This window comes from Stomoxys calcitrans, chromosome 5, assembly GCF_963082655.1.
Source record: "Stomoxys calcitrans chromosome 5, idStoCalc2.1, whole genome shotgun sequence".
Classification (NCBI taxonomy): domain Eukaryota; kingdom Metazoa; phylum Arthropoda; class Insecta; order Diptera; family Muscidae; genus Stomoxys; species Stomoxys calcitrans.
In genome coordinates, this window is record NC_081556.1 from 27786996 (window position 1) to 27800554 (window position 13559).

At 36.6% G+C, this 13559-nt stretch overlaps 3 protein-coding genes across 3 annotated transcripts in view; 1 reads left to right on the forward strand and 2 right to left on the reverse strand.

Moving 5' to 3' along the window:
* LOC106085638 (uncharacterized) overlaps positions 1 to 4174 on the forward strand; it is a 29754-nt gene extending 25580 nt beyond the window's left edge. The window contains exons 13-15 of the mRNA XM_013249957.2: positions 3158 to 3444; positions 3499 to 3719; positions 3779 to 4174. Coding sequence (XP_013105411.2) covers positions 3158 to 3444; positions 3499 to 3719; positions 3779 to 4094 — 824 coding nt within the window. The 3' untranslated portion in view covers positions 4095 to 4174. The remainder of the gene's footprint in view (positions 1 to 3157; positions 3445 to 3498; positions 3720 to 3778) is intronic.
* On the reverse strand, positions 962 to 2126 carry LOC106085640 (N(4)-(Beta-N-acetylglucosaminyl)-L-asparaginase). The gene has a single exon (XM_013249959.2). The coding sequence runs from the start codon at positions 2081 to 2083 to the stop codon at positions 1010 to 1012; it is 1074 nt and encodes a 357-aa protein (XP_013105413.2). The 5' UTR covers positions 2084 to 2126; the 3' UTR covers positions 962 to 1009.
* A 5124-nt stretch (positions 4175 to 9298) lies between the features above and the next one.
* Positions 9299 to 10310, reverse strand: LOC106085606 (large ribosomal subunit protein eL31). The gene is made up of 3 exons (XM_013249921.2): positions 10245 to 10310; positions 9709 to 9970; positions 9299 to 9630 (listed from the first exon to the last, which is right to left on the reverse strand). Exons 2-3 carry the CDS (start codon positions 9930 to 9932, stop codon positions 9480 to 9482), a joined length of 375 nt encoding a protein of 124 aa, XP_013105375.1. The 5' UTR covers positions 9933 to 9970; positions 10245 to 10310; the 3' UTR covers positions 9299 to 9479.
* Positions 10311 to 13559: the final 3249 nt, after the last annotated feature.

Genomic DNA, 13559 nt, shown 5'->3' on the forward strand with positions numbered 1-13559 from the left:
ACGTCTCATCATCTTCCCCTCATGCCATACACACGCTATCGCTTGCCGCACCGATTTTGCATAAGTGAGCTCGTAGTCCTATGTGTCCCGTTATGGTAGCGAAAGTTATACTGACCTCCTTACTTCCCTTCAGTAATAGCTTCGTCTTCTCCCGATCTTGACCTCCCATAGACATACAGATTAAGTGTGAGACAGCCATAGCGGCTATGAGACGATGGGATAATGGATAGAGGATAGGAGTAGGTCATACCATCGCGGTATAATCGAGGCGACGATAGGAAACCTGGAAAGAATGGAAGAGGTTTCCGATCGGATACCTGAGACGAAACTTAAGGTCAAGTGCGAGGCACTGCTCCCAGCGGCACAGCCATGCTATTTGGAAGATCATGTAACACGGAAGTGATAGCATGCATTTTCTATGACATTGCCGGGCTTTCGCGGCTTACAGACACCGAACTTAGGTGGGGACACAATACCAGTCATAAAACAACTAAGGGGAGTGGTATGGAAAACAATTAGGGATTTTGTAAGCAGCACGGAATTCCTGACCTACATTTTTAGTCAACAACCAGCCGATTACTGGCATAGGTATAACTCCATAGTGATGTGTGTGTGTTGTACACTGAGGCGGCAGCCCTTGCGGATGGAGAACTCCATCGGGTCAATCCGGTACGTACAACCGGCTGCCATGGGATTGTCACTTGACGGCAGCAATTAGGGTTCTGACAAAGATACCTTGCAGAATACATATAACTACATGCAGTCTTACCTGCCTTGCCAATCCTACTCGACTTAAGACCAGACCCCTTTGAACGCATCTCAGCTTAGTCGCATATTTGCTACATCTGGCTATTAAACAGAACACAGACGAATGGATCAAACACTTCTACATATGGTATATGATTTTAAAACATATCTATGTCAATAAACAACATATTTAATTTATAAATAATACATATAATACTGTATTCCAACTTACAACTTTATTTATGGCAAACTTTTTCTATGGCTACAACTCATTTTTATTACCTATTTCTTTAATGCATTCTTGATGCAATACTGTGGTATTGGTGTCTCCGAAGGCTACCGTATACGGAAAATTTTCCAGACCCACACAAGCCGCAGCGAAATTTCCTTCTTTGTCCGCAACTACTAGACCACCACTAAAACTAGAATAGAATTTTGCTATTCTTATCATACTCTTAGCGGCTGCTTCTTGGGGAGTTAAACCATTTCTTAAGGACTCAACGGCCAAAAATGAAGGCAGAAAACGCATCATGACATCACCATCACCAGTAGCCACGGCAGCTCCTACTTCATTGTCAGCATAAGCACCGGCTCCGGGCAACGGAGAGTCACCCACTCGACCAGGTATCTTATGTTTTGCCCCATTAGTTGAGGTACCAGCAAATATATGACCTTCGGTGCTGATAACAATCATGCCTATGGTATCATGGTTCCATTGATCGACTTTGTAGGAGTAATACGAATTTTTTTCAAACAAATCTCTTTCTTTTAGCGGTCTATATGGCCCACAATGTTTAGCGGGATCGGGTAAAACATTGAGCCAAAAATTTGGCTGGCATTCATTGTCACGCCATTCACGCCACATTTCTTTTGATTTCTCAGTTGTCAAAGATTCGCGCTGAAATCCCATCATCTCCGCAAAGTTACTTGCCTCGTCTCCCACCAACATGGTGTGTTTAGTATGTTCCAAAACCATTCGTGCTACTTTTGAGGCCGACTTTATTTCCTTCATACCTGCTACAGCTCCTATATTCATGTTTGAACCATCCATGATCATGGCATCCAGTGTAGTCTCCCCATTTTCATCGGGAGAACCACCATAGCCTACGGTAAAATCACATTGTAATGTTTCACACGTTGAACAGCCTTCAACAAGGCTATCTAAAGCACTTGCACCGGTCATTAATGTGTTCCAGGCGGCTTCGTTTGCTTCTTTGAATGCCCATGTATTGATGACCAATGGAAGTGTTGTGTGTTTGGAAACAACACTATGACTAAGGATGAGAAATACAAGCTTCCATAGCATTACTCGTAGATGTGTATAAGTTTGAAACATTTCCTTTTTTCTTTGTTATTCAGTTGTTTTGAAATAAATATTATCAATTAGAATTACAACAAAAACATATTTCAATGACATACCTAAATATCAGCGCATTATGTTCAAATTGCCAAACTTTAATTTCATTCACAATAAACGAAGGTTTCGTTAGAAAATATAAATTTGAATGAGAAATGTATCCCAAAATAAAGTCTTAAGTTCCAAGTACTAAGTTCGACGTTTCGCCGGAACAACAATCAAAGCGCACTATAAAAAAATGGTGGCGAAGATAATGTGTTTTAACAGAAGTTGTTGTGGATTGATTCATTCTAAACTATTTGAGCCGGCTTCAGTCTCCGGATCTAGCTTCAGTCTCCGGATCTAGCTTCATGAATATGGCCGCTTCATTTGCAGCGGTCCATAGTGATTCTGTACTCAGGTAAGTAGGTTTTTCGGGTCATGTAAATAGGTGAATAGTTGTTGTTGTAGTCACAGTTCCAGTCTGCGTGATGCTCATAGTTATCCCGCGCCTAGTAGGTGAATGGTTTCATGGGGTCCTGTATTGCATGCAGGGCAGATATTGAGGATGGCATCGTTGAGCGATATAAGTTCAGTTTACTACACCATCTGGATCTTAATTGGGCCAAAGTAGCTGTGGTTTTTCTAGGTAGGTATTTCTCATCATCTGCTATTGGTGGAGGGCATCTACTACGGACTATATTCGGCTGATACGATAAAGTTACAGTATTCTGATAAGTATCCTGCAAGCCCGTTCCGTTTGAGTAGGTTGTGAATGAATAGGTAATGTGTTGTCATATCTCGTCCGTAAATGTCCCCCTGACATATGTCGGCTCTAGCTCAGTGAGTTGGAAAATGAGGGATTCCCCTGGTGGCAGCACAGGAGATACTGTTTAGTGAGCAGGGGCCGAATTACCGCATACGTGGTAGGGTGCGCTTTCGTATCGAATGAATTTTAAATTTTTGTTTGGTTATAAATAAATTATTGATAAGTTCCTTTGATCTTTTATTAATAAATCATATACCAAAATTAATTAAATTGAATCATTTTCAACCTCGTTTATATATTTCCAGAATATGACTGGCTTCCGAAGAATCCTGCCTTGTTAAAAGTCATACAAAAAATGTCTAAAGATGAGAACACTTCCCTTGACATCGAATTATTAAAATACTTTATATCACAACTTACAATGAATGTTGCAACTACAAGCAACATGGAACTGGTGTTTTGGAACGAAACATGTTTAATTGTTTACGCCACCTTAATGGATTCTCCAAAATTCAAAATAACTTGTATGGACTTTAGCAAAAAAGCATCCAATTCTGAGATTATGGGCAGAGCATCTTCGAATATACAACAGGTTATTGCATTAACTTAAATGTCACATTTTTTAACTTTTGTTTCTATTTTTTAGATTTTGAGATTGAATTCAAATGCAATGGCCCTCATTACAAACAAATCCTTAGAGATTTTTAATTTTATGTATGGCAGCTTGAAACTATCGCAGAAATTTTCTTTGAATAATCCCAAAAACTTGATGGCTTTGTCTAATTTTGAAACAAACACGACGTTCCTGATTCTTGCTACCAAGGCTGAGAGTTCATCATTAAATCACGATTCTATTCAAGTTTATAGGTAAATTTGAAATATTTATGAAATTCGTTTAACTTATTTTTGTTTCCATTTTTTCATAGGTCATTTAATGATGGCTTCTTCGAACTATGGCATACTTTGCCCTGTTCGCATCTGAAGAAAATTATATATTCATCGTTGCCCCTAAGCAAAGATATACTTATATATGCCCAAATCGATTTACCCAAGAACAATTTTAAAGTTTATCACTATGAAGGTATTGAAGGCTTCAAAGAAATTCTAACCTACACAATTTTACCCGCTCAATCCAACGAGAATATGCAAATGATGGATATAAAATCATCCACCAATTGCATAATTAGTATTGTGGGCGATGGAAAATTGACGGTTGTTGAAATTGTTTTGAAAAAATTATAAAAAGAAATAATTGTTATATGTATTTATATTGTATATAAATAACTAAATTGAATTTTTTTTGTTTGTAAAAAAAAAAGTAATATGTATGGCTATTTCGTCATTTACGTGATTGGCAAGTTTATAATTCTTTTTAATTCACAGCAAATTCACACAACTTTAAATTTATCTAACCGGTCATTTTGGCCGCTTTGGGCGTTCTATTGTGTGTGTTTTTATACCCACCACCATAGGATGGGGTGCACTAATTTCTTCATTCTGTTTCTATCTCCTCGAAATTTTCGTCTAAGATAATTATAGAGATATATATTCTTGATTGACATGACATTCGAAGTCGATCTAGTCATGTCCTTCCGTCTGTCTGTCGAAAGCACACTAACTTTCGAAGGATCAAAGCTAGCCGCTTGAAATTTTGCACAAATACTTCTTATTGGTGTAGGTCGGTTGGCGATTGTAAATGGGTGATATCGGTCCATGTTTTGATATAGCTGCCATATAAACCGATCTTGGATCTTGACTTCTTGAGCCTCTAGAGGGCGCAATTCTTATCCGATTTGGCTGAAATTTGGCATGACGTGTTTCGATATGCGATATTTGATATTCCAACAGCTGTGGAAAGTATGGTAGAAATCGTCCATCGGTCCTTATATAGCCACCATGTTAACCGATCTGTTTAATTGTTTAATTTTTGTTATAACACATTTTTGGTACAATACAGATGTATTCTTATCTCCATAGGCTACAAAATAGGAAAATTCGTTAAAATTTATACAAAAAGCACTAAACAACGAGCAACGACTATAGCGCCTTCGATATTTGGATAAAATCTTTCAATTCTACGCATGCTCTTTTCTGCCGCTTCTGTGGTGCACACAGCTATCCCTTGCCGGTATGCATATTATATAATGGTTTTCTTGATCAATGGTTTTCTTTTCAATGGCTTTTGGACGTCGACTCAACTATCTAGATTAGGTTTGTATGAACAGATGGGCTTTCAGCCCATCTGCCCAAATTTACTTGCATCTTCTCCCACTAACAACGTATGTTCAGTGTGTTTCAAAACCATTCTGTCGAAGTTCTTTCACACCCGCAACGGCACCCACATTCATATTTGAACCATCAATAATCATAGAATCCAACGAGATACTTCCTTCTTCATCAGGCTTGCCTCCATAACCAACTTTGAAATAACATGCTGTTATTTCGCAAGCTGAACAACCCAGCTAAATAAAGCATTATCACTTTTTTCACCGTTGAAACCCCATTTTCAAGATTTCTTTTTTGAAACATGAAAAGGAAAATAACAATGATAAAATAACACTTTTAATAAAATTTTATCATAAGTAATGAAGAGTGAAAATCGGTCTGTCATATATTCATGAAATCTATACATTTATGAAATTTGAAATAGATGGATATATGTTGTTTGTATGAAGGCCACCGTAGCGCAGACGTTAGCAGGTCCGCCTATGACGCTGAACGCCTGGGTTTGAATCCTGGCGTGACCATCAGAAAAAATGTTCAGCGGTGGTTTTCCCCTCCTAATGCTAGCAACATTTGTGAGGTACTATGTAATGCAAAACTTCTCTCCAAAAAGATGTCGCACTGCAGCACGCCGTTCAGGCTTGGCTTGATATGCGAGAAGTTTGCCCTAGTTCCTTAGTGGAATGTTCATGGGCAAAATTTGCATTTACATGGTGTTTGTATAACGATGTATTTAGAAACCTTGTGGCACTAGTTGGCATAGGGTTTATTTGTTGATCCTCAATGTTGGTCATCGACCTAAGATTTTTTTTTTAATGCTGCTAATGGTTCGTTTGTGGTTTGATTTCCAAATATAAGACAAACAATTAAAAACATTAGGCCATGCCGAACATTGAATACCCACCATCATGGATAAATTAACCTTCCTCTTTTATAACAACTCCACTACCATATCCATAATAATATGCAAATGGAGGCAGGTCCCGAGAACTATTATACAAGTCACAGTTTCAGCGAAGTCGGGAAACAAATCCGCTTTATATGGGATTAAGACCCTCAATTGGAAGATCGGCCTATATGGCAGCTATATCTAAATATAGTCTGAAATGGACTATGTTCTCGTCGTTTGACGGGAGGCTTTAATTAACTCACCTTTTCAAATTTCAGGGAAATCGGATTATAATTGCTGATTTTATAGGCTTAAGACCCTAAATCGGCAGATCGGTCTACATGGCTGCTATATCTAAATATGGTCCGATCTGAACCATTGTAAGGTGTGACGATGGAAGGTTTAACATACATTTCCGTTTCAAGTTTCAGCGAAATCGGGTCATAAATGCAGCTTTTATAAGACTCTTAATCAGCAGATCTGAACCATATTTGAGTCGAATATCGAGTGTTTTTAATCAACTCACTATTTCAAATTTCGGCGAATTCAGATAATTATTGCGGCTTTTATGGGCTTAACACCCAAAATCGGCAGATCAGTCTATGTGACATCTATATCTATATATGTTCCGATCTATACCATATTTAAGTAGATTGTCGAGAAGTTTAAAACATTTAAATATTTCAAATTTCATCGAAATCTGATAATAATTGCGGCTTTTACAGGTTTAAGACCCTTAATCGGCAGATCGGTCTATATGACAGCTCTATCTAAATATGGTCCGAACTAAACCATATTTGAGTAGATTGTCGGGAAGTTTAAAACATTGGACTATTTCTAATATCAGCGAAATCGGATAATAATTGCGGCTTTTATGGGTTTAAGATCTTATTCGACAGATCGGTCTATATGACAGCTGTATCTAAATATGATCCGATATGAACCATATTTAAGTCAAATATCGGGTGGTTTTAAACAACTCACTATTTCAAAATCCAGTGAAATCAGATAATTATTGCGGCTTTTATGGGCTAAAAGCCTATTCGGCAGATCGGCCTATATGTCTATATATCTAAATATGGTCCGATCTGAACAATATTTGAGTCGAATGTCAGGAGGTTTAAAGCAACCGATCTGAACCAAATTTGAGTCTAATGTCGGAAGGCTTAAAACATTTGACTACTTCAAACTTCAGCGAGATCGGACAATAATTGTTGCTTTTATGATTTTAAGATCCTCAATCGGCAGATCGGTGTATATGACATCTATATCTAAATTTCGTCCGATATGGGCCATATTCGGTTTGAATATCGGGGTCCCGAGTACAGCTAACTCTTTCAAATTTCAACGAAAAGTGCAGTTTTTACGGGCTTAAGACCCTAAATCGCCAGATCTGTCTTTACGGCAGCTATATTTATATATAATCCTATTTGATCCATTCAAGAAATTAACCTGCGTATAGAAGAATTACATTATGTGAAATCTTATTTCCCCCTTGAAAGCGTCCCCCAGAGGCAATTTTAGTAATTTTGGTAATTTTAACCGTATAGATGAAGTTTGATTAAAAAAGAGGGAAATGCTCTTAACAGGTTGCACCCTTGATTTTCATATCCACCCCCATAGGATGGGGGTATACAAATCTAGTCATTCCGTTTGTAACACCTCTAAATATTCATCTAAGACCCCATGAAGAATATGTATTCTTGATCGTCTCGACATTCTGAATCAATCCAGCCATGTAGTATTTTGTTAAGACTTTCAAAAACTGTGTCAAGTTCGGCCAAAATCAATCTATTACCTGATATAGCTCCAATGTAAACCTGTCTCTCGATCATCCTTGTTCGGTTCCTAAAAGCTTTAATTTTTGCTAGTTTGACAGAAGTTTGGTATGTGCGTAGAATAAAAAAAAATTATGACCTACAACTTAATTTATTTTTTATAAATTTTTAGCAGAATCCATGGTGGTGGGTTCCCAAGATTCGGCCCAGCCGAACTTACCACGCTTTTACTTGTTTTACATAACTTTAAGCGAAATCGGAGATGCGCGCTAAAATTTGTCTAGTGTTTTCTTTTCAATGTGAAAATCGGATTTAGTACCAACCAACCTTGGGAACCAACTATGGGAAAAATGCACTTCATAGGGCGCACCTAAGATTTCGCTGAAATTTGTCAACTCCAGGAACACGAATCTGAACACTGTTTTTGGTGGGCGAAGGCCGTGGAACTCCTAGGGGCCATAAACCCCCTCAACCTAGTGCTGGCAAACTGTCGATAATCGCTACATTCGATATAATTATCGATAGTATCGATCGTTAATTTGTCATCATAAAGGTGATGAAAAATGTGAAGTAAAAATCAGGAGATCGATTTATATAAAAGCAATAGACCGAAGAAAACTAAATTTAATAAAGTCGGTTGGAAGTCATTTGAGAAATCATTGTTAAAAATTTTAGCATATGTCAGCAGATGTCATTGCGCCCTCTTTTGGCGCAATATATCTTAAAGGATACTTTCAGTGACGGATAGCCTTTTTTTTTGTTAAATTTTTCAAAAAAATTAATTTTGCCGATAGTATTGATAGGAAAAATATATATCGATGATATTTAGATAAAAAATAAAGTATCGATATTTTGGAAAGTTCTGCTACCTAGCCTAGATTAAAAAGGTGCCAAAAAATTTCTAAAAATTTGACCCGGGAAGGATCCAGAGTCTTCAGATAGTAACATAGGCAATGTGGATAAATTAAAAAGGAATAAAAGTTTGTTTATTTTATGAGACAAGATAGCAAAGCATCGGCGGCGAAAATTTTTCAAAAAAATGTCGCGATTTTTTAACGCTTTTCTGTTTTTGTTCCATAAAATAAAAACAATTATAATAAAAAAAAGGTCAACAATAAACAATATACCAATAAAAACAAATTTAAAATGTTTTCCTTTAGATGAGTTATCTAATTGTCATTTTATACCATTATTGCCTAGGTTGTACGTGTTCAAAAGTTTCAACGCACCATAGGTCCCTCCCGGACCTTATTTTTCACAAACATGTATACCAAACCCAATAAACTGCATTTTTGCCCAACTTCCGACATTTTAAAACGCTACCAAGCTCTGATTACAAATCCAACACAGATTTCTTTGTGTGGGCACAGACTATTAATTAATCCAAAAACACTATAATCATTGTAACAATGAACTGGGTATAAATGAAAAAAAAATACGTTTTTCCCTTCGCAATTGTTGTCTTTGTAAACAAAAAGATTTTTTTTTGCAACGCTTCTAACTATGGCTTATATCCTTTTGCCATCAAAAATAAATGCATCCAAACGCTTCGTTACTTAATGTAAAAAATAAAAACTATTTTATTTTTGGTCGATTTGTGTATTTCTTGCATCTTCCATTTTTCATTTTTTTTCTTTAACCTAGGCCCGTTTTAGAACAAACAAATATCAAATCCTAGCCAAACAAAATATATTGCCCCAACTGGCAATACACTTTGGAATGGGAGGTGCAACTTGTTTAATCGTCGTTGGATTCAACATTCTCAGTTTGCAAGTTCTTGAAAGTGGGAACGGGAACAAAAGTCACCAATGTATACAATTTGTTGGGGGAGTCTTCATCGTCATTGCGACGACGAGCCAAGCGTACACGCACACGGAATGGAGTGGATCTAAATTTGAATAACGAAAATAAAATAAATATTAATATTTGTTTACATTTCATATAAAGGAAGGTAAACAATACTTACCGGATACCCTTGGACCAGATGTGCTTGTTCAAGCGGGTATCGATTCTAACATCATTGGTACCCATTTCCTTTTCGGCAAATTTGCGAATTTCCTTGATAGCACGGGGAGCACGCTTCTTGAATCCAATATTGTGCACACGCTTGGACAAGTGAATGGTGCACTCACGAGTCACCACTTCATTGATGGCGGATTTGTTGCGTTTCTCACGTTTTGCCTTGACCATTTTTATTTTAGCAAAATGTTTATCTGCTTTTCAAAGTCCTGCGAGGAAAAACATACACAACACAAAAGTTAGTATTTCATTCAGCAACATTTGGTAAGTTCAACTAAAATATTTCTGTCCATTTACAGCACCACTGAAGGCAATTTGCAATGTTATTATTTTTAAGGCGTTTTCACTAGTTTGAAAGGAATTTTTATTGGCACTATTGTGAAATGTAGTCTTTTTCCTTTTAAAACATCGTAATTTTCGTTATATTTATGCATTTCTCAGATGTTTTTCGATTTATTTTAGAAAAAATTAACAAAAACCAACCTATCGGAAATGAAAGCCTGACGTAAAAGAATTTTGGTACTGTCAAAATCATAAACGTCATTATAGAAATGTCATTTTCTAGATAATATACAGATAATGCACACAATTAAAAATGCGCTCGAAACACAGATGGCGCCCTGTGAAAAGGCTAATTTGGTAAAATAATATGAAAAAATTATTATGCGCCTTGTTTGTTGAGATCGGAACCAATTGAAAATAAATCTTATCTATAGGTAGGGATCTAAATCAGCAATGCAGAAAGGCCCAAAGTGCCTAGGAGATGCTATACGACTGGGCTAGACCTTAGATTCCGAATGTTAGCCCAGAAGCCTGAAATCTGATTGTTGACGAGGAAGAGCTGGTTTAATTCGACGCACCACGCTTTCTCAACAGAAAGGTTTGGCTATCTGACAAGGTCAAATACTTAGATGTGATCTTGGACAGGAAACTGAATCGGAAGTGACACTTGAGTTGGAGTATTAGGCACTGCTGCCAGCGGAACAGACAGGACTGATGGATCAAAGCTAGAGGACAGAGTGGGCTGCATTTAAAACCCAGTGATTGATATCTGTTTTCGAATGCCTTACCATATAACGGTCCTGAAGGCGGAGATCTGTGAAGTGGTGCGGTGTTACCGGGAGAAAGTCAAGTGTGAACGTTTTTACGGACAGTAATCTGGTCATCAGAGCTACCAGGGCGGTATAAGGCCACTGTCTGTCTTGCAGTGTATGAATGAGTTTGACGCCTTCGCTACGAAGAAACACAAAACGATACAACCGTTTGGCCAATCTGCCACACCTTTTTCTGATAAAGTACATAATTATTGAAATTAAGCGTTTTTATGGAAAAATAGACAAATAACATGCTGATAACAGTGATAAAATCATTGGATTTCAGGTAAATATGACAAAAAAAAATATCGAGAATGCTTACATTGTCACTGTAACACAAAGCAAACCGAAAAATTCAGATAGGAAATGTGTACGCTTTCTTATAGAAGCGAAAATTTCGTTAGAGCTGCGTCAAGGCGGATTTAAAAAGTTGGTCTCACGCGAACAGCTGTTAACAGCTGGCCAGATTTGACGGTATTAAGATGTACGATTTTTGTTTGCATTCTTTTTGTTGTTATATTCTTTCTCTCATTTTCTCTGCTCACGTACGCACACTCAAATACATTCATTTACAGGTAAAGGCAGTTGCCCAACAACAAAATATTGAGTGCACTATCTGTCAACTCTGATTTTGTATATGTTACTAGTTCGCGCCATTTTTCGTTGTTTGTGTGTGTCATGGTTCTTAACTATAATAAATACACGCAACCAAAACTCGTTGACAGATAGTGCCATTCGCGAGAAAAAATTGTACTCAGCTGTTTTCGGTACACTACCTGGTAATTATGTCATGCGCACACTTACGTTTGTTTGTGTTGGCAAAAGGTCGATCAGCTATATGGTAAGATAGGCGATTTTACCATATGGTTTTTATATTGTTGTACAAGGTTGTCTCACTTTTAAGATAATTCATCCATGGAGCTGTGTACTGGCTTTAACCTAACCCAGGATTCACTAATAGAAGGTTAGGTCACATGCAAAAACACAAAGTGGATAGGCCCCATAAACATCATTAAGGATGTCAAATCTGACGATTGAAAATGTCATCATATAGGAGAAAACGTAAACAAAGAATGAATGTAAAAAGAGAACAAGTTGACATCCTCAATGCCAAGTACTGCCAAATATTAAAAAAAAAAGTATATCGGCTGATCGCTTGGCTTAACCTTATTCAGTGAATCCTGAACCTAACCTAACGGTATTTGAATCACACTTCCAGTATTAAGCTGCCAAAGTAACTGCAAATGAGCAACAACCATGTGAACTAACTATATTTTAATTATTTATTGATTTCAATATAATACAAAAAAAAAGACTCACGGCTTTCAACAAGGCAAGTTACCTGAGTAATCTTTTAGGTACCATATTGATGCCTTGTCAGGGAAGTTTTGGTCTTGCCTTCGTAAAATGTATTCTTCTATTGTTCAAGGTGAGAAAGCTTCTGGCTTATTCTCTGTTAATGTCTCAGATACTTTACGGTTTGGAGGTTTTTTCAGGTACTATTCAGGCTAACTTTACAAAATTGAGGCGAATTGTAAATTCCGTTGTGCGGTTTGTCTACAATGTCCGAAGACGAGATCGTATATCTGGCTTCGTAAAACGTTTTCTTAATTGCTAATTTAAAAGGTTTGTCGAGTGTAGAAATTCACTACTTTTTCATAACGCTTTTGCTAATATTAGACCTGTTCCTCTAAGGAGGATTTTTGTATTCTCTCGGTCTACTAGAAACCCCCAACTTTTTATTCCTAGAATTAGAAGGAACATATTGGGTTGCCCAAAAAGTAAATGCATTTTTAATAAAACTTAGAATGAACTTTAATCAAATATACTTTTTTTACACCTTTTTTCTAAGCAAACTAAATGTAACAGCTGATAACTGACAGAAGAAAGAATGCAATTACAGAGTCACAAGCTGTGAAAAAATTTGTCAACACCGACTATATGAAAAATCCGCAATTACTTTTTGGGCAACCCAATATATGCGAGATCATATGCTGTTTGAGTAGCAAGATGCTGGAACCGACTGCCTCATGAGTTACGCATCTTTTCCCATTCCAACAACGTTTACCGTTTAAAACTTCTTGATTTTTATAACTCATTTGCTGATGGTTAATTTTTTTCCTAGTTCTATTCTTACTTCGGATTTTTAAAGTTCACTATTTTTAATTCTCGTGGACTGTGTTGGACCACTTTCTATTTATCGCTCTCTTCCATTCGGATATCTTTTATATTCTTATATTTTTTATGGCTGGGGAGCCAAATATTAGGTAAATATAATAAAGTATCTCATTATGTTAAGAAATGAATTTAATTATCTGCTATACTCAGGTTACTGAAATGTTTGTATGTAATTATTTTATGGACCTTATTGGCTTTAAATTACATATTTGGTTAATAAATGAAAATTAAATGATCTATACGATATGAAAACGGTAAAAAAATAATGAGTAGAATTTTTGTGATCTTAGTTTTTAAGTCATTACATTGTAATTTGTTTAAATTTACTACTGAGTGGCTTCAAGTTGCATTATCTGAATAAAATAAAAAAAATAATAAATAAAACCGAAATAAAAAATTAAAACAAAAAATTTACAAGTAACAAAATTGGCTCCTCAACCGTAATACCAAGCTGGCAGTGTACTTTCTGTCAAAATAAGTATTTAGTGCAACTCTGATTTCGAGTGTGTTACCTGTTCGCGCATTT